The following is an 18863-nucleotide window of genomic DNA, read 5'->3' as shown; positions in this document are numbered from 1 at the left end:
CTGGAAACTAACAAACAATAAATGTACCTTTATTTTTGGTCAGAATAACTAAAAGGCATTAACCCTTTTGGCATGTCTCTGTAGTTTCTACAGAGAAAGCATGCAATTAAACAATTTTATTTTTCATGTTGCAGCCTAGTAATAGCAAAGAAAGCTGCAGGGGTGTGTCTCTGAGTGGCTCAGTCTGAGACATACACTTTCTGCCTTTTGTTTCTTTGTTATTTTGATACCTTCTTCCCTTCACGTAAAGACGTATCTGTTTTGTTCAGTTTTTTTTTTTGTGTGTGTGTGTTTTTATTCACTATGCTCCAAGCAGACGTGCCTCTGCGACAGGAGCGATGCAGACAATAAATCCCTTCTCAATCCCTCTTAACCAGATGCTTCTCCCTGGGGGCACCTATTGCTTTCTAAGTCCTTCCTCTCAGTCTGTACCTTTGCCCTGCGAAGGAGCTGCAAGCACACTATACAGGCAGGCGGAGAGAAGACTACAGAGCTCCAGCAGCCTGCCGCTTGAGGAATCCCAGCAAGTCGTTATCACTGATTAACACCCCAGTTCCTGCTTACTGTTCTAATGAACAGCATGCCTCTGCAACATTCCCAGGCTTTCTGAAATTCCACAGGGGTGTTGCGTGGTTCCACAAAGATGTACAATTCTAAACTTCTCTTTCAGCTTAATTATTTAGCACCTTACAGCATTTTACTTATTGAACAGTTCTTGAATTAAAACATACACAGTAATTACAGTGTAGACACAGAAAGACGCTCGCTAACCGTTTTCAACCCACCATTGTCTGCAAAGGATTTTCTAAAATAACGAATGAACGTTACCAGTACTAGACGGCAAAGCCTAATATAGATAATGGTCATTATTTAGTTCTTACAATTGCTTTTTTATTAGGTAAATGCATATCATACACTTAATTTTACACCCTAGAGGCAGTGCAAACCCTGGGAGCCAGGAGATCAACCGCTGACTCACTCTCTCCGCTAACCTCTGTGTGTCTCAGCCCCTCAGTTGTAATACAAGCAGCCTTCACTAGGAATGAGAGCTTCTATCTCACCAGGGCTTTTCTGGGTAACTGCTAAACAAACACAATAAAAGAGAATTCCTGTTCTTTTCAATTATGTAGTAGCTAGTTAGTAATTAATTCATGGTTTACATATTATTATTGCAAGAGATTCTATTGCCTGTTTCTTACTTGCCCCCCATTGTGACTCTACAAAGTCAGAAGGACACAGCCCTGAAACTGACACAGCAGTTAAACAGTTAATGGGTAGTACTGGGATTAGGAAACCACAGGAGAGGAGCAATTATATAGTGGCACCAGGGGCACGTTGCTGAAGACCTAACCACACACAGACAATTCTTAAGCTGTCAGAAGTTTTGACAAAAGGGGGGGGGGGGGGGGGGTTCCTTTTCTGCAAAGCTTTTCTTACTACACGTTTGCCATGGTGTGGTTTCCACAGTTAGGTCATTATTTTCATTGAAATATGATTTTAATATAATAGCACAATAAACTTATTTGCTAACCAGAAGCAATCTACTAAATTAAGTTCAACAGTATATCTTACAGGAGAGATCACATGGATCGTCACATTCCAAGGGGACCCAAGGCGTGATTCCATAATAAATGCTGCTTCTCTATTTGTCCTGATGTTTCAAATTACTCTGGCATCAGTTATCATAGAACGAGACAAAACTGCAAACAGATATTCTTTTGTGGAAACCAGGGAGTTAGCTTATTGTGAAGAGAGGGGGACTGAACTGAGAGGGAAGCTCGGGTACTTACAGTCGGGAGAGAGCCGCGTTCTTCTGGAATAGCAGCTCTGGGAACATGTGGAGCTGATTTCGATTCAGGCGCCTTTGGGGGGTGGGGGGGGGATACAAGAAGAGCAAGTATGAGTCTCTCACCTTCACAACAGCCCTCTTTCATTCATGAATTCATTAATAAGATGACTGCAACATGAACCAGCACTGAATCACAAATACGCAGCTTAGCAGTCTAATGGTCTCTACTGTCAGTTCTCTACAGTGTTTACATAAGCAATAATATTCCTAAAACTGTGGAGTGTATTTATCCTCTTTTGGAAATAGTCCTGTTTATTTGATCAATCAGCAAGAAACTGGAAATGCGTTCTATAAACCAGACATCTAACAAGCAAGGATTCTGATGAAGAATGGTCATGGTAACAGATGGGAAATAACGAGTCATTTACGGTTTCCTGGAATTACCTTTAATAACACCGTGTAACAATTTTTTTTTTTGTTCCTGGGTAGTAAGTGTAATTTCCTAATGGCTTATGCCTCAAAAGTATAGAAAATGGCTATTATTCCCCACAAACTTTGCTTTTGTGACCAGGACAGTGATATTTCAAAATATCACTATTTCCAATGGGAAAACGGGCAAATGTGTGTCTTTTCGTTCACATAAAGTCAGAAAAAAACAACATATGAATCCAAATTAACATGTATTTATACTAAAGTAATACAAAAATGACTACAAAAGATTTAGAATTGAGTAGTTTTTCGAGATTTACGATTATACTGTAAATACAGTTTTACGTTTATACTGTAAATACAGTATAATCGTAAACCTCAAAAAACTACTCACTTCTAAATCTTTTGTAGTCATTTTTGTATTACTTTAGTATAAATACATGTTAATTTGGATTCATATGTTGTTTTTTTCTGACTTTATGTGAACGAAAAGACACACATTTGCCCGTTTTCCCATTGGAAATAGTGATATTTTGAAATATCACTGTCCTGGTCACAAAAGCAAAGTTTGTGGGGAATAATAGCCATTTTCTATACTTTTGACATTTATTTCTGCTGATATTAATTCACAACAAGAGCAGGTTCATCTAAATGAGGTAATATTGAAATATGGGATTATAAGGAAAAGTAAATATAAAACTATACATGTTTTCTAATATTTGTATTGTTTTTTTAATAGCATTGCCTGAACTATCATGGTGAATATTTGAATTTTCAATGATTATATTGTTAATGAACTAATTGAGGTCGGGTGTTAATGTCTTTACCGGAGTGGGTTTTGTCTGTTCACTACAGCCTGAGGAAGGCTGTCTGGCTCAAACACCACTTCATTTTTAACTTTGTTCTTTGAAATAATACATAATAAAGAATGGAAACGAGATCTACAATCTATCGTTTCTCCCATGCTACACCGCTGATCCGCTCCCTCCACTGGTTCCCTATCACTGTTCGCATCCAATTCAAAACTCTTGTACTCGCCTATGGCTATCTCAACCTTTCTGCTCCCTCCTATCTCCAGACTACTATTTCTCCCTACACCCCCTTTTTGTCCCCTCCGCTCCACCACCACCAGCAGATTAGCTGTACCCTGCCCCCACCACCTCCAGAGCCCGCTTCTTCTCCACCCTTGCCCCTCAGTAGGTGGAACGACCTACCCACGGATATCAGGACTGCTCAGCCCCTGACCACCTTTCAGCACCTTGCACTGAACTGCTCCATACCTTGCTGTATTCTACTACTGCTCTTAATTAGAACTATTTCCTGCATCTTGTAAATGATTTTACTCTTATAGGTATCCGTATTCATTTTTTTTGTTATTGCTCTTATTTGAAATCATTCTCATCTATTGCTTAATCGTACTTGAACCTTAAATCTAATTATTTACTATACATTTTATTTTGCTCTTATTTGAATTTGATCTTATTTTCTACTGATTTTACTGTACTTTATAACTGCTCTTATCTGTAATATGCTATTTTGCAATGTGATATTTTGTAACAACTGTAAGTCACCTGGGATAAAGGTGTCTGCTAAGAAATTATTAATAATAATAATAACAAAATAATAATAATAATAATAATAATAATAATAATAATAATAATAATAATAATAATAATAATAATTGTTTGTTTTGTTATATTGTACTTTTTAAGTCATTAAAAGGATAGTGGCACAAAATTAAAATGTAATCCTAGGGCACATTTTAATCATGACTGCAGGAAAACTTAATTAAGAGAACTGCACTATAAGTCACTTCTATTATAATGGATGACTACGCTTCAAATACAAGGCAGTAATTCAAACAAGGGATTTGGACAACATTATACATTGTGAGACCAAAGGTCAAGAAATGGTTTGCAGACTTCATTCAACCTCCCAGATCCCTTACAGCTTTGTGTTTTGTTCAAACGCTTCTAATGTTTCATGTCATGTGCTTACAATTTCTTTATTAAATGTGTTCACTGTAATGCTATTATTTATAGGTTCCCATTAGTAAGAATTTTCATTTGTTGGATAAAACTCATTCTCTTCAAATACAAACGTTTCTGGCTAATGGGTTCACCAGTGTAATTCATGCAATTTGAACAGCACAAGAATACTGGTGCTGTGGCAGGAGTGAGACAGAAATACTGGGTTACATTTGGCTAGATGATCAAGCAAGAATGTAAAGCAGGTGCAGGTACTAAAGGCAGTATATTTGTTTATCAAGAAACCTCTTCAATAGGAATTCTAGTGACCCTGTATATATAGTTTCTGTTTATATCAAAATATTGTTCATATGAAGTTATTGCAATATTGGCTAGAAGCTTCATGACACTCACAGTCTCTCTAGCTCCTTCATGTCATCGAATGCTCCGCGCTCGATCACGCCAATCTGGTTTTCCATCAGCTGTCTGCAGAAACAAGAGAGGAACCAATAGAAAGATTAGATTGAGGGAGCACAGAATTTCTAACTGCAACAAAAAACAAATGTACGTCTTAGATGTGGATTCTTTTATAGATTGAATGAAGGGTAGATATTATACAATCTTTAAAAAAAAAAAAAAAGAAATGCTTGTAAGATTTTAAAACAGTTAAAAATTAAATGGAAAAACTAATAAGGGGCTTTGTTTAAATGTAAATCAAAGAGTTTTTCTTTTTCAACATGCATACAATTATATATAAACATATTCTGTGTTGCAATTATTAACATTTTAATGGCTTTTTTTAAGATATAGATTCACTAAGAAATATATCTGTTTTCTGTGATTGGATATTGTCATAACATTTTCTTAAGAGGAGAGGTGGAAAACACTCTCCTGACACATTGAAAACAACCAACGACATCTAGAGAGATGTATGACTGTATCAGTGAACTTTACAGAAGCTTTCCACCAATATAAATAAGAGGTCCTGGCTTTGGCTCAGGAATCGTGCTGCCAGGTCTTTATCCAGAAGGTCAAAGGGCAGCTCTTTGTTTATGTGACAGAGGTCAGTAATCCGAGAGAAGGCCGCACTGGGCACTCCCCGGCTGTGTTTTTACTGCAGAGTTAATCATGTTAACAACCATGTTGTAACCTCAGTGTGCATGCAGAGGTTAGGGTCCCTCGGGGAGCGGATTTTTACAGGCACATAAACCCTAATCCAGCAATCCAGCTTACTCCCCCTTGAAAGGGATCGTTTCCGGCTTGCTGATGACTTCTGACAAGATGAAAGCCAACATGAAACTATGACATCTAAAAATGGTATGTGGGGGGTAGAACGTTTTATTTATATAAAAATACTTCACAAGGAGAAAATAATGGCTTTCTGCTCAGTGGGAGGATTGCATAGAAGAATGCAGTATATACATACATACACACACACACACACACACACACACATATATATATATATATATATATATATATATATATATATATATATATATATATATATATATATATATATATATATATATATATATATATATATATATATATAAACATATTCTGTGTTGCAATTATTAACATTTTAATGGCTTTTTTTAAGATATAGATTCACTAAGAAAGATATCTGTTTTCTGTGATTGGATATTGTCATAACATTTTCCTAAGAGGAGAGGTTAAAAACACAAGATTGAAAACAACAAAATACATCACACATATAGATAGATAGATATTGCTGTAGATTAAAAAAGAAAAACAAGCACTTACAATACTCGGAGGTATTTCAGTCCAGAAAAATCGTTTTTGTTGACGCGTGTGATGTTGTTTCCATTCAATTCCCTGCAAACAGCAAAAAGATACCCAGTCATGTTGATATCAGAACCCCCTCTGACATGTCTGTCTGTTGAGGCATGTCAGGGTTTCCAAGCAAATTGATCAAAGTAATTAATTTCCACGCTTTGCTGGAGGATGCCAGAAATACAGTTTAACTAAGGATGAGCACATTTGAAATGGAACCGAGAATTACTTACGGTGCATTAAAAGAATTTCTCACAATTTCTCAAATCCTATGGTATGTGTATAGGCACAATAAGAAAGACACTGTAAAGTACTTATTATTACTTAATCCATTTAGATTTCAAGAAAACATGTACAGCTTAAGAAGTGAATTTAAACAAAAACACTGGAACATATAGGGGGATATATATAAAGAGATGCCAAAGGCAGAGCATCCAAATGAGTGTGATCTGAAAAAATGCACTGTAACTTTTTTGCTAAAATTGATGCATGTAAAATTTTATGCAAAAAGCATATCCTCCAAAACTAGAATACAGTAGTTAAAATAGAATATACAAATACGAAAGACAGAAAATAGGAATCTCTCCTAAGTTAATACTTAAAGTGCCTTCCAGCGGAGTGTTTGTGTCCTGTATTGTCACAGCAGGGCTTCTCAATGCTTACAGAGAGACCTTTTCTTGTGGAGTCTAACACAGAACACCTTTAAATAAATCTGGGTTGAGCAAACATGATATAAACTGTTCCAAAAGCAACATGTGGCTCCAGGACAAGAAGTGAGGAAATCCCAGTGCAGGTCCTTCCAGTGCTAGCCCACAAACAGCAAGAGGACTCTGCAGTGTTAGCAGTACAGGATCCTTGATATCACGAGGGTCTAGTGTTCCTTCCCCACCCCTTACACCACACGATCCCTGCCTCACACAATTTAAAAACTCAGCTGTATTACTTTATTATTTTTATTTTTCAATGAACATGCAATCCTGCTTATAATAATGACCACTCAAGGGACCATATAAAAATAGGTCATTCTGGACAGATGGTTTTCATATCAAGGTGCTTTAACATGGGGATTGCACACATAAGGATTCATTGTGGATATTATAAGCAGGTGGTCTTTCAATACAGGTGGTCATCAACACAGGTTAATCGCGTAGTTAAAAACTGTTAGCTAACATAAGTTCCAAAGAATGTTTTTATGGTGGAGTCCCTGGTGAAAAGCAAAACACATTCATATGTTCTCCCAGTGTTTAATTGTATGTATATCACAACCAAAATATTTCTTTGTATAATTTATAACTGCATGTTCAAAAGCTATGTAATGTAAAACAAGGTATTTTGCCTTGATGAGATTTACAGGCCAATAATATCCCTTTAATGGTATCAACACCTCTTGCACATGCTTTCTAATGAAGGAGGTAGTCTCGCCGTGCAATCAGTTTATCGGGTTGTAGGCTTGTGACATTTCCTTTGATTGTTTTCAAAGTAAAACGCAAGGTCGAGATCCCAGATTGATTGGTTGACTTAAGGGCTTGTCATCTGTTCATTCTAAGTCCTGATCTTAATAACAACAGGCTGCAAAAAAACTTGAAAAACTCATCATGTTTATTTTTGCCATCTGTTGGAAGTCCCAAAGCATAGGAGAGACCTGTTTTGAATTCTGTAATATTACGTGAAATGCAATCCCTGGCCGGAGGGAGAAAAAATTACAAATTATGACTCCATGCAGTTGTATAATGCTGTTGTATTTGGGTGTTTTCCAAGCTAAATAATCTGGCTACCCAGAGACATTTGTTAAAAACAGCTCCAGGCTGGCAGTGCCAAGGGATTGAAGGTCATTCAAAGATGCTGCAAATCCAAGTCCTTGGCCAAGGGTCTGAACCTGATAATGAGGACGTGGCCAACTGTCCATTATTTTACAGTACAGCCAACCTGGGCCGTTTCTGATCTTTTGGAGATTCAGCAGTATATGATGGAACACTATCTTCTTCTTGTTATCTTAAATCCTTTAATAATGTACTAACAGCCATTGTGGCAGAAAAGAGAGCAGTTTTCAAGGTACTGAAAAGCATGAACAGATCTGTATCCCTTACTACGACTGCTGTGTAAAACAAACAAGGGTTCCACAGATGACGATCACAGCCATATACACTACGTTGCTTAACATTCTGCCTAGCACTGATCAATGCCACTTCTTGTAACCTGTTCAGTTGTGCATGGGCTTAAAGCCCTCAATGGCCGGCCCCCCCTCTATATGTATACTGCAGAAAGGCACGTAAACACAACAGGAAGTGATTTCGGAGAGCTTTTAACAAACGGGTTAGGCTTCGTGTTTGTTTTGCAGTGACTTTTCTGTTCCGTGTGTCTCTTGGGTTACAGCACAGCTGTACTCGCTGAGGGGTTCATGTTTGGATCAAAGGAAATTCTTCATCTAGTTTTTTTAGCTGTTTTTTTTTTTTTTTTTTTTAAAGCGAAGGCCAAACATCTGTTTGCAGAAATGCCAGCCCACTAAAGAATGACAACATCAGCATAGCTAACAACCCTTCTTCCTACCTAGTTGTGGAAATGAATGATTAAACCCTGAGAGGCAGAAACCTGAAACAAAACAGAACATTCCTCAAAATCCAGGAGTTGATAGAGTCTGAAAATCACTGGCATCCAATACAATTCCCAAAAGGAATCACTTGTATGGATTTGTTTCTTCGGTGATAGCGGGAATAAAATACGTGTTCAAAATGGATTACTAGAACCACTTTTTTATAGATATATGTAATACTGCTTCAGGCCATTTAAAACATATGAGGCTTTAATTAAACATGTGTTGTCATGTTACATTTTTAATTGTGTTGTATACACAATTGTATTTGATAATTAATAATAGAAAATATTTAAGAAAAAAAAGTAATATTATAATAGAGTAGAATTGTCTTTCAAGGACAGTTGAGAGTAATGGAGGTCAGTCCCACCTCAGCTGTAAAATTGTGAACAAGCAGACCCCCCCTCTGTGAATGAGAAGGGGCATCGCAGTCAGGCTATTCTGGGTGAATAAGTCGATAAAAAAACACACACGCACCAACAGCCCTGACCTCTCTCAAAGGACGGTGGGTAAAAGTGTAGTAAGGCAATCTGTCTTGTCAGCACTGACCTGCAAACGGCTCTCAAGTTACCCTCTGTGCAAAGGAGCACAAATTCAATTTTACCCACAAGGAACAGAATGAAGGGCTGTTAGGGGGACAGGCCGTGGCATAACGGTTTGAATCCCCTCCTTTCAAGGTCAAACTCAGACTCATACACGTGGAATGAGTTTGGAGTTTGTTGCTCAATTCCTTGTGGATACTCTGCCACACATTAATGTGCGAGATCGCAGGGACTCTGGGATGGAAAATGAGGCTGGTAACACACCTGGGACACCAGCTACACTATCTGCAACATAAATGATACAAGCTGGAGAGAGTGTGCATATGTTGTGGTTTGAGATAAAGCTCACTACTATAGTCTTTGGGAAACATTCGGAAATCGACATTGAAGTCTGTGTATTGAAAATTAATAAGAGAAATTTCCTTCTACCAAAAAGGCTTATGGCTAAATAATTTATTGGATGACAAACAGCCATATCTGTATATTGTATAATGATAAGAAAACAGGTGTGAGTAAGATCCTTTTTTTGTTTTGGTAAGGCTGTTGGATATTGAGGGTCCTGGTGACTGTATGAAAACACTCTTCCATTGGAAAATCCTGTCTGACTCTGCAGCTCAGACAAACACACTCTCTTCTGTATGTGACAGCTTATTATTTGTTGGAGTTGTGCTGGTTCTCTTTAGGAATGCCTTAAATATGTAAGATTTGTCATTGTAAAAACCAAAGCAGCAAAACAACAGAGAACAGTCTCTGTGGACTGCTTGGCAAAGCCACCAGGATCCAAACTCAAGATTAGCTGATATGCAGTCATTTCTATTGACTAAAAACCCACGTTTCGTTAGTAGAGTCACAATGCTCTGCTCTATTCATTACTTGATTTTTTAAATGTATTTATTTTTTTGTATGCACAGTGGTGTAAAGATAGTATAGAAATGTAAACTAGCATCAAAGGTAATATGTTGCTTGTCACCAAGCACATACAGCTATTGTGAAAAGCAGTGGAAAACATACATTTGGAACCATAAGTAATTACAAGAAAATAGAAGTATACACACAATGTCAATGCATTACTTTTGATCTTCCATTACAACAGTCCAGTGTAAAAACATACAATAGTTTTGCAAATTATTAGACCACTGTCCTTCTTGTTGGTTCTGTTGTTTGTTGTTATTATTATCATCACTATTATATACACAAGAAAGCGAGTATTTTTATTGCTAATACAATGGTAATGTTTATAGCTTTGTAATATATTATGCATTGTGATGAAAATTGTAAGTTTTAATATCTCTAAGATAATGATTTGAATATATTATAAGGGTTGGGTGGGTATTTATTAAAGAAATGAAATGTTAGTTCTATTTATTATGCTGACAACAGCATTGGTATTTGGTAGCTGCTGTGTTTATAATTATATTACAGATATGGGATTTTGGTTTACATGGACAAATCTATTAATCTTGTTGTATTTATCGTAATATGCTGTTTGTATATTATGTACTCCTTCCTGTCTCTTGTACTTGACTTTACTCTGATAGGTATTCGTATTCACATTTTTTGTAACTGCTCTTATTTAAAATCATTCTCATCCATACCATTCAACTGCTCTTATCTGTAATGTGATATTCTGCAATGTGATATATTGTAACAACTGTAAGTCACCCGGGATAAAGGTGTCTGCTAAGAAATTAATAATAATAATAATAATAATAATAATAATAATAATAATAATAATAATAATAATAATAATAGCAGCCAAGCCTGATGAAAACATTTAATAATTTTGTTTGCCAAATTAGAATTTATTTTTTGACAAGAGGGAGAATTGTTGCCAGTTGTCTGAAGTGTGCAAATCCCTTCATAGTGGATTAGCACCTCTGTGCAGTGCCAAGGACTCTTCTGTCAACTGTTCATCCCCATTAGGCTAACAGCAACAGTCCCATGTAAGGGATTTGTTCCATCTTGTCTGGATTAAAAAACAGATGAGGTAAATAAAAAGCTATCAGTTAACCAGACTGTGTGCCACACCAAATAGCCAAAGGCATCTGAGCACCATCCCAGTCATCAAAGGACAAACAGCCTCTGTTTGAAGATTAATTCATGCATTTATTTATATCTACAGATACGTACACAGGGCATCCAGCCCTCTTCTTATGCTGGATAAATTCCCGCTTTCACACAGGTTCGAGGAAGAGAATGTTGGCTGGTCAATAGGGGTTAATTCCCTGCTCATTTCAAGTGTTATGGGAATGTTTTGGGTTTTTTTTACATCTCATGTCAAGAATGACAACTCAAACAGCATTGCATTGCATTGCATTGCGAGTGTCCATCTCTAAACAGCACACCAGCAAGCTTTTGTTCCTAACAGATCCTTTTAAGATGTCACGCTTGGGTGCTAGTGGATGGTTAGGTCCAGGCGATTTTTAAACCTCAAGACATGCTGGTGGGGAGCTGGAGGGTGAAACTGTGACCTTGCTGCCTACAGAGTCACTAACACTTTGGGTAGATATCTGAAATGCGGCTCTCTCATATTTCACTGCCAAGTAATTAAATGCACAGTTGTTTGTACAAATAAAATGAAAACCAAGTAGATTGCTGTTCAAGCTGAGTACAGGCAGTGAATAAAATCAGTACTGAAATAAATGTTTATTAGATATTACATCTTCTCCATGTACAATAAAAAAGGAGAAGACCCATTCATGTACTCTGCACTCAGAGCCAAAGCAGGGTGACAGACCCCTGTACTGAGAGTTACCTCTATAGAGTAACATCATGCAGAAAACACTGCTGCAGGATGTACATTTAACTAGCCCATGACTGGGAAGCTAGAGTTTCTGTGGATCTCCGTGCAACAAAGCCCTCCTAAAGGAATCTACATTCTTCTGTATCTGTGGAGGGATCTGATTATTCATACTTTACGTGTTTATATTTCGAGTGCCAGAGCAAAAATAAAAGTACTGTAGAAAGTGGTGATTTTGAGAAGTTGGAGAGGTTGTGCTAGGCTGCAGTGTGAAATGTCGCAGGTTTTATTTATTTACCGGGAGATTATGCCTGAATGTGAAAGGCCACTGAAAACCAAATGGTTGTAGTTCATTAGTATTATTGAATGACCTCTAATTTGTATGATGTTAAAGGGTTAATCAGAGTAAGGAAATATACCCAGCGTTGAACATGATAAATCATGTTTAGCTAAATAGACAATGTCACAGTTATACTGTCCAGAAAGTTCATGGTTAAAGCTGCCAGAAGGGACCCTTTTTTGCTCACAGTCATTAAAGAATCTGGTTGTGCCGCACAGAGGTCAACTCTGATGGAAAGGCTGTTTGACAAGTGAAAATGGGACTCTGCTGTCTCCCTTCCATGTTTACAGACCTTGTCAGCACTCATCATGCTGTGCCGGGCAGCCGGAGAGGAGAGTAATGGGCCTTTGTAATGAGTTCTAGGAAACTGGTTTATAGCCTGTCCATGCTAGGAAACTGCTCAGTCTAATGAAGGAAGACAAGGCATCAGGAGGAAATGCAGTCTTGTGGTTAAACTAAGGGACTGGGAGTCAGTTTGTTATATTGTACTAGTTATTGATGGGGACTGGAAGGTAGTGCAGAAATGGGAAAGGCAATGCAGCCTTGTGGTTCGACCGCAGGATTGGGGGCTAGTGAGGCAGGAGATACTGGTTTTTAATCCATACATCTGCAATTATAAATCAGTTCTGAAGTCTGATTGATTTGCTATCCACCTATTAACACATTTTCAGCTCCGTAAAACCTACTATACCGGAACACTTTCTGTATTAAAAGATCAAATGAACTATCCTATCCTTTTAAACATTGGAAGTCAGTCTACAACTGCAACCTCCAGTCAGCAACATAAGTAAAGACAGCAGAATTGCTCTCTTCACAATACCGTAAACCTACAGCCTTTCACAGTGTGCATATAGGCTGCTATTCATGAGACACTTACCTAAATATTTTAATATTGCACCACCATCATTAATGAAACCCTCACTCTATTACCAGCCTCTTTGCCACATACACTCCATTACTGCCACCACAAGCCAAGTCTCGTTGTAATATTAGATTTAAATAACACATAACTTCTGTCTATACCATGAAGAAGTAGGTCAAAAAACAACCTATAGCCACAGCATGTAGAATGGGATCTCTTAATAAAAGAACTTAGTTGACCCATATCGCATGCTTACAATTTCCATATAAATGAATTTTTGTACATTTTCCATCAGATCATTGAAAAGTAGTTGTTCCATTCTATTCCAAAGATCAGTTCTTTTTTAATGCAAAAAAGAAGAATGTATGAAGCATATTTTTTTTCTTTTCTGCGATAAATTATTTCATTACAAGTTACATTTGCATATAAAAGAGGGAGCCCAGAATGGCCCTGTGTTTAATTGTCTTTATGTTGGATGAGAATGAACGTCATTTGAATGTTGCCTCTGATAGCAGCATGCATCTCTGCACACGGGTCTCTGGGGACACTCAGCGAAAGGAGCTTTGTTTGTTTCATTGATGTTTTTTCTGGCTGATTTAACAAAAACAAGTTCATTCTATATCATATAAGACTTCAAAGTTACTTGAAAATGGGGAGGTGAGAGTGCAATTCTTAGCTGAAGATCAATTCAACTGAACTAGCAGTGATTTGGTTCAGTGCTGGCACGGATTTAGGCATCTTAAAGAAACATGCTGTATTTAAAATAATTTAACACTGCAATCAATGATATTAAAATGTCAAATACAATTCACATATGCTCCATACAAAAAAACAAATAAAAACAATATAAGAAACCTGCAATATACTGTACTGTACAAAATATACAAAAAGATGATCCTGAGCATAAAGGTATGTTTAATGAATATATAAATCGTGCTGTAAGAATTCAGACCGATGTACTTTTTTATTTGTTAGATAGATACATATTAGTTCTGGCACTGCACTACAGCAACTATTGTGGCATTATGAAGAATGCAAAGAAAGTACAATGAGTGTCATCACACGTGTGGGAGCAATACATGTGTGTACTGTACTAAGACAGCAGCAAGTTATGGACACATCAGTGTCCATAAGCTGGGACTGTAATAGTTTTTAAGACAAGACTAAAAATGCACTTTTATAAAATGGAGTAAACACCTTGTGAAAGACAGAACAGGAGTACAGACAGAAGGATACTCACAGCCTCTCAGTGTTCCTTGGAATATTCCTGGGCACGGCTTTGATCCCTAGTCCGTGGCAATCCACAGTGGTGCCACTACAAGTACAGAGTGCTGGGCAGGCACTGGCATAGCTTCCAAACAGGGTGCCCAACAACACAACCCAGAGTCCAGCTTTTGCCAGCGTTGTGCCAGCCACATTGCTGCTGCTTCTTCCAAGAGACATACTGAACCACCAGTCTGTGCAAAGCTAACAGCTAACCAATCCCCCAGATCCTTCTGCTTTTAAAAAGCCTTTTCACACCAATGTGCAAGAGCAAGAAAGATATATAAAACGTGTGTGGATATCTTCAGATCCTCTGAAGAAAAAAAAAAAATTAAAAAGCCAGCAAAAATTATATTTCTATATATTGTATAAATATTGACAACTGCTCTCCAGGTTTGCTTAAAATCTTGATTTCCTTCTTTCTCTTTATCGAGATGTTCCCCTCTTGCTCTGTGTCTTTCTCCCTTTCTCTCCAGCCTTCATCTGATTGCCTGTAAAAAGGGAAGAGGGAGAAAGCACACACACACACACACAACAGTCATCCATCAAAAGGAGCTACAAATAGCAGCTACCCGACTCCTCCTACCTTACCCCCCCCCTCCCAGAACCCTGCCTGAACTCATATTCATTCTCATAATCTCTCATCTCAGTCTCACAGCAGCCCCCACAGACCAAAGAGCAACCTGTAAAACAGTCAGTGTGTCCTTTCATGCTTTCCTTGATTCCACAAGCATAGCAAAAAGTAGCAGACAAGGCTGAAGACTGGATAGCAATGCATCCCAGTTATTAAAGTAAAGATTCTGTTAGGCAGTGTAGATAAATAGTTAGCCCTGGGGACTGGGAGGTAGTGTGCTACATATATTAAGGTTGATGGACTGGCAGCCAGTGTGCCCTACTGGTTAAAGTCCACCGAAAACATTGATGTTAAAAGGAATTACAGAAACAACACAAGTCACACAGACACACTTAAATACCATTTATTAGCAAAGAAACAACCTAGCTCATACAACCGGCCCCACTTTTCTGTATTGAAATGCACATCAATAAAACAGGCAGAGAAGCACTCAGATAACACTTTTAACAGTCACAATCTCTGTCATATTTCCAATTAAGATTTTTTTTTTTTTTTTTTAAATACCTCCAGCTTAAAATAGCAGCAAAACCACTCCTTTTACAAACGTAAAACATATTCATACATTTTGAAGTGAAAAACTAAACTAAGAAATGAGGTAATCTGTGTAGAGGAGCAAAAACCCACCATACAAAGAACAATTCTACCAGCACAATGCAAACTCTTATAAATCAGCGATCAAGCCCCTTTACCACATAGGTAGCCAATGAAGGCAGGACATAACTTCAGCCGTACTTGAGCACATTAAGTGTTGAGTGATGCTAAGTTTGAAAATGGGGGTAGTATTTGGAAATAGGCAAAAGTGGGACAAAATAAAAAATCTATCACCTATTTTGAAAGAAACAATACAGCCACCTACATGTGTGGAAAACATCCTGGTTTCTTTTTTTTATCCTTTAAACCTACTCCCCCTTGTGGATCACTCTGGTACTTTTTGCTCACTGCTTACTGACTTGAGAGTGAAATAAATTGTTCTGGTGTTTTATGACTCAATTTTCAAAATCCCATATACTTTTACAGATACAATAGCAGTGCATGTTTAGGTTATCCAGAACTATAAAACCCTTAATGGAAGTATATGTTATTTGGTGATGCACAGCCTATATTATCCCATGCATGCTCAATGGAGTTTAAAAAGGTGAAAAAAAAAGACCAAGGCTGTACATTTCTGGTTTTTTGCTATAGGATATCCTTTTTATGGGCAGTATATGTGTGCAGGCATTATCCTGTAGAACTGTGGTGACATTATTATTCATCTATTATTCTGCCATGCTTTGAAGTTTTTTGTAATGAAGAAATTGAATTATAATATTTTTTTTTTCTCCTTTCATATTGGACCACCATCATAAAGTGCTTTACAGAGGTAGGCTGTGAACTGTGCATTATATGCAGTCACTTACAATAGGACACTGATTTAACATCTCCTCTGCACGATGGAGCACAAGGAGGTTAAGTGACTTGCTCAGGGTTAGACAAGTGAGTCAGCCAGTGGCAAAGGTGGGATTTGAACCAGGAACCTTCTGGTTACAAGCCCTGGACTTTAACCACACCCACAATATATATATATATATATATATATATATATATATATATATATATATATATATATATATATATATATATATATATTAATCCAACAGCATATATAAGTTTGTGAATTTCATTAGATTTACCTGGTGATCAAAATTCAATTGCAATCAATATAAAATACCCTTGTTCACTTCAGAATGATAAAAATACAGAATTCATAAATGTACCACAAAAAGGCAGAATATGTTTAAATTAAGCTATACCTTTGACCGAGCACAGCTATTCTGATTTGTTATTCCAGAATGTCAGCTCTGATGTTTGCACATTCTGTGCTCATTTTGTCCTGCTCATTTAATTTTTTCCCTAATGGTGCTCTGTATATAAATCACCCTGTAAATCTATTAGTTTTTGGTGGTTTATTTTAAACAAGCTGTACTAGGTATCTTGATGTAAGAAAAAGCAAACAAAAACAGTATATTGTAATGTTTACAGTTTAAAATACAGTACATTCAATACATATTAATGCAGCTTATCTCAACACTGTTAAAAGTGCTAAACCTTCTGTTACAATAAAGCTTGTCTGTTTTTTTCCTGCAATGGGTCAATGTGGAAACATTATTCAGGACAAGGATAATTCTGTTTATATATATATATATATATATATATATATATATATATATATATATATATATATATATATATACACACACACACACACACATACACACCATTTATTGCTCTGGTTAAACTGCCAGAGCTAAACTTTAACCATCAAGCACAAAACAGGATTGACACCTAATCAGGGAAACAGCACATTGTTTAAGAAAGAAAGAAAGAAATCACAGACACAGGTCAAGGTAAAACCTATTTAATCCAACAACTGAAACCAAGATAAAAGCAAACCAAAACATCTTCTATATTACATAAAAAATATAAATACAAACACATTTTAATTTTTTGTTAATACAAAAACACAATTATGCTATTCCACCAATACAACTAAATAAAACAAGAGTACTGGCAAACCTTGCCATGAACTCTTAACCAGGTAGTAAAATAACAAAACACAGACCACACTACTTATCATCCTGGTGAGTTAGGGACTCGTAGCTTATCCCTCAAATGCAGGGTCAGTTAATTAAAACTGAGGGCTATTTACAATACTAATTCAGTGCTGTAGTCAGGTTTTCAGTGGGTATTTATTAGATAGTTGTTCTCGCCTGGCAAGAGACAGAGATATAGCTCCCAGAGTGATTAGCCATCGCTGCCTAACAAAATGAGATATGAGCTGAACCAGAAACTCATGCAACGCTTTGCTGGGTGAAGACAGGTAATCTGCTCCTTGAAGTAACAATAAACTGGGGATGATTTACAAAACTAACCTCCGCTTTAGACCTAGGGTAATAATACATTGGATAGCTGGTTTACTCTCTGAAATTTCACTTATTCCATAAGTAATATGGAACCTTACATCATTTAGTATAGCTATATTATAGAAGGTACTGTCTAACTGTAGTCTGTCAAACCCAAACACGGCTACATATGAAACCATTAGTCTGTATTAGGAAGGTGGATATATTCAGCAGCTTGTATCTAACCAGGAGGTATATTTCACAGGATGGAGCTGCTCTCCCATTTAATTACATTGGCTATTGAGTTGGATTCAATATCCAACACACCTCTAATCCGCTAGGACAGAAATTGATGGACGCATTTCACTTCATCCCCTTTCCCTCTTCTAGAGCGTGGGATTTAACAACTACCATCAAAAAAATAAAAGCTGTCTATTTGAGACACAGGTTTTGTAACCATCATTTAATAAAAACAATTTTGGATTATAACTAATAGAAAATAACAGATAAAAACAAACAAACAGTGTCTGGACTTTTCACAGTCAAATAAAATCAACCAATACAGTTTGGTTGAGAATTATTTTTATATTGTTTTAAAAAGAATATCCTTTCAACCTGGAGGAGCCAAGAAGCATTAGGTCCATGTGCCATTATCATAATCTATATTTTAAAAAAAAAAAAGTGACATTTTCGGTCTATGCACAAAGAATATATTACGGCAAGCCTGGTCCCACAGTGGTTATAATGTAACAGACTTAAATGCAAACAGAAGTTACAGAGGATCCTGTGACTGCAATAACATTTTCATGTGATCGAGTTTAATTTCTTTTTGCATCAACACAAAGTATGTAGGACCAGAATGGTCTCAAGTAACAGGGTGTTCTGTAACGCCTTAAAATATACTGCCTTAGTACCATGGCAATGCAGGTAACACTGGCTGGCAAATATCTAGTGGTCATGTAGTTATCACAATATCCTGACCTACCAATTTTAAATCTCTATTAGTTTGTGGTGCTTTGGGATTCGGCTCA

At 37.0% G+C, this 18863-nt stretch overlaps 1 protein-coding gene across 2 annotated transcripts in view; it reads right to left on the bottom strand.

Moving 5' to 3' along the window:
- Nucleotides 1-14856, bottom strand: part of LOC121321854 (slit homolog 1 protein-like) — a 76057-nt gene extending 61201 nt beyond the window's left edge. For both annotated transcript variants that reach the window (XM_041261146.1, XM_041261147.1), the window contains exons 1-4: nt 14297-14856; nt 5953-6024; nt 4600-4671; nt 1791-1862 (exon numbers count right to left, since the gene is read on the bottom strand). In XM_041261146.1, the coding sequence (XP_041117080.1) occupies nt 1791-1862; nt 4600-4671; nt 5953-6024; nt 14297-14499 (419 nt within the window). In that variant the 5' untranslated portion in view covers nt 14500-14856. The remainder of the gene's footprint in view (nt 1-1790; nt 1863-4599; nt 4672-5952; nt 6025-14296) is intronic.
- Between the last annotated feature and the right edge of the window lie 4007 nt (nt 14857-18863).

The sequence above is a fragment of the Polyodon spathula genome, chromosome 10 (genome assembly GCF_017654505.1).
Source record: "Polyodon spathula isolate WHYD16114869_AA chromosome 10, ASM1765450v1, whole genome shotgun sequence".
In the NCBI taxonomy this organism is placed as follows: domain Eukaryota; kingdom Metazoa; phylum Chordata; class Actinopteri; order Acipenseriformes; family Polyodontidae; genus Polyodon; species Polyodon spathula.
The sequence above is the reverse complement of the archived record's forward strand: the minus strand, read 5'-3'. Positions and strand labels throughout refer to the sequence as shown.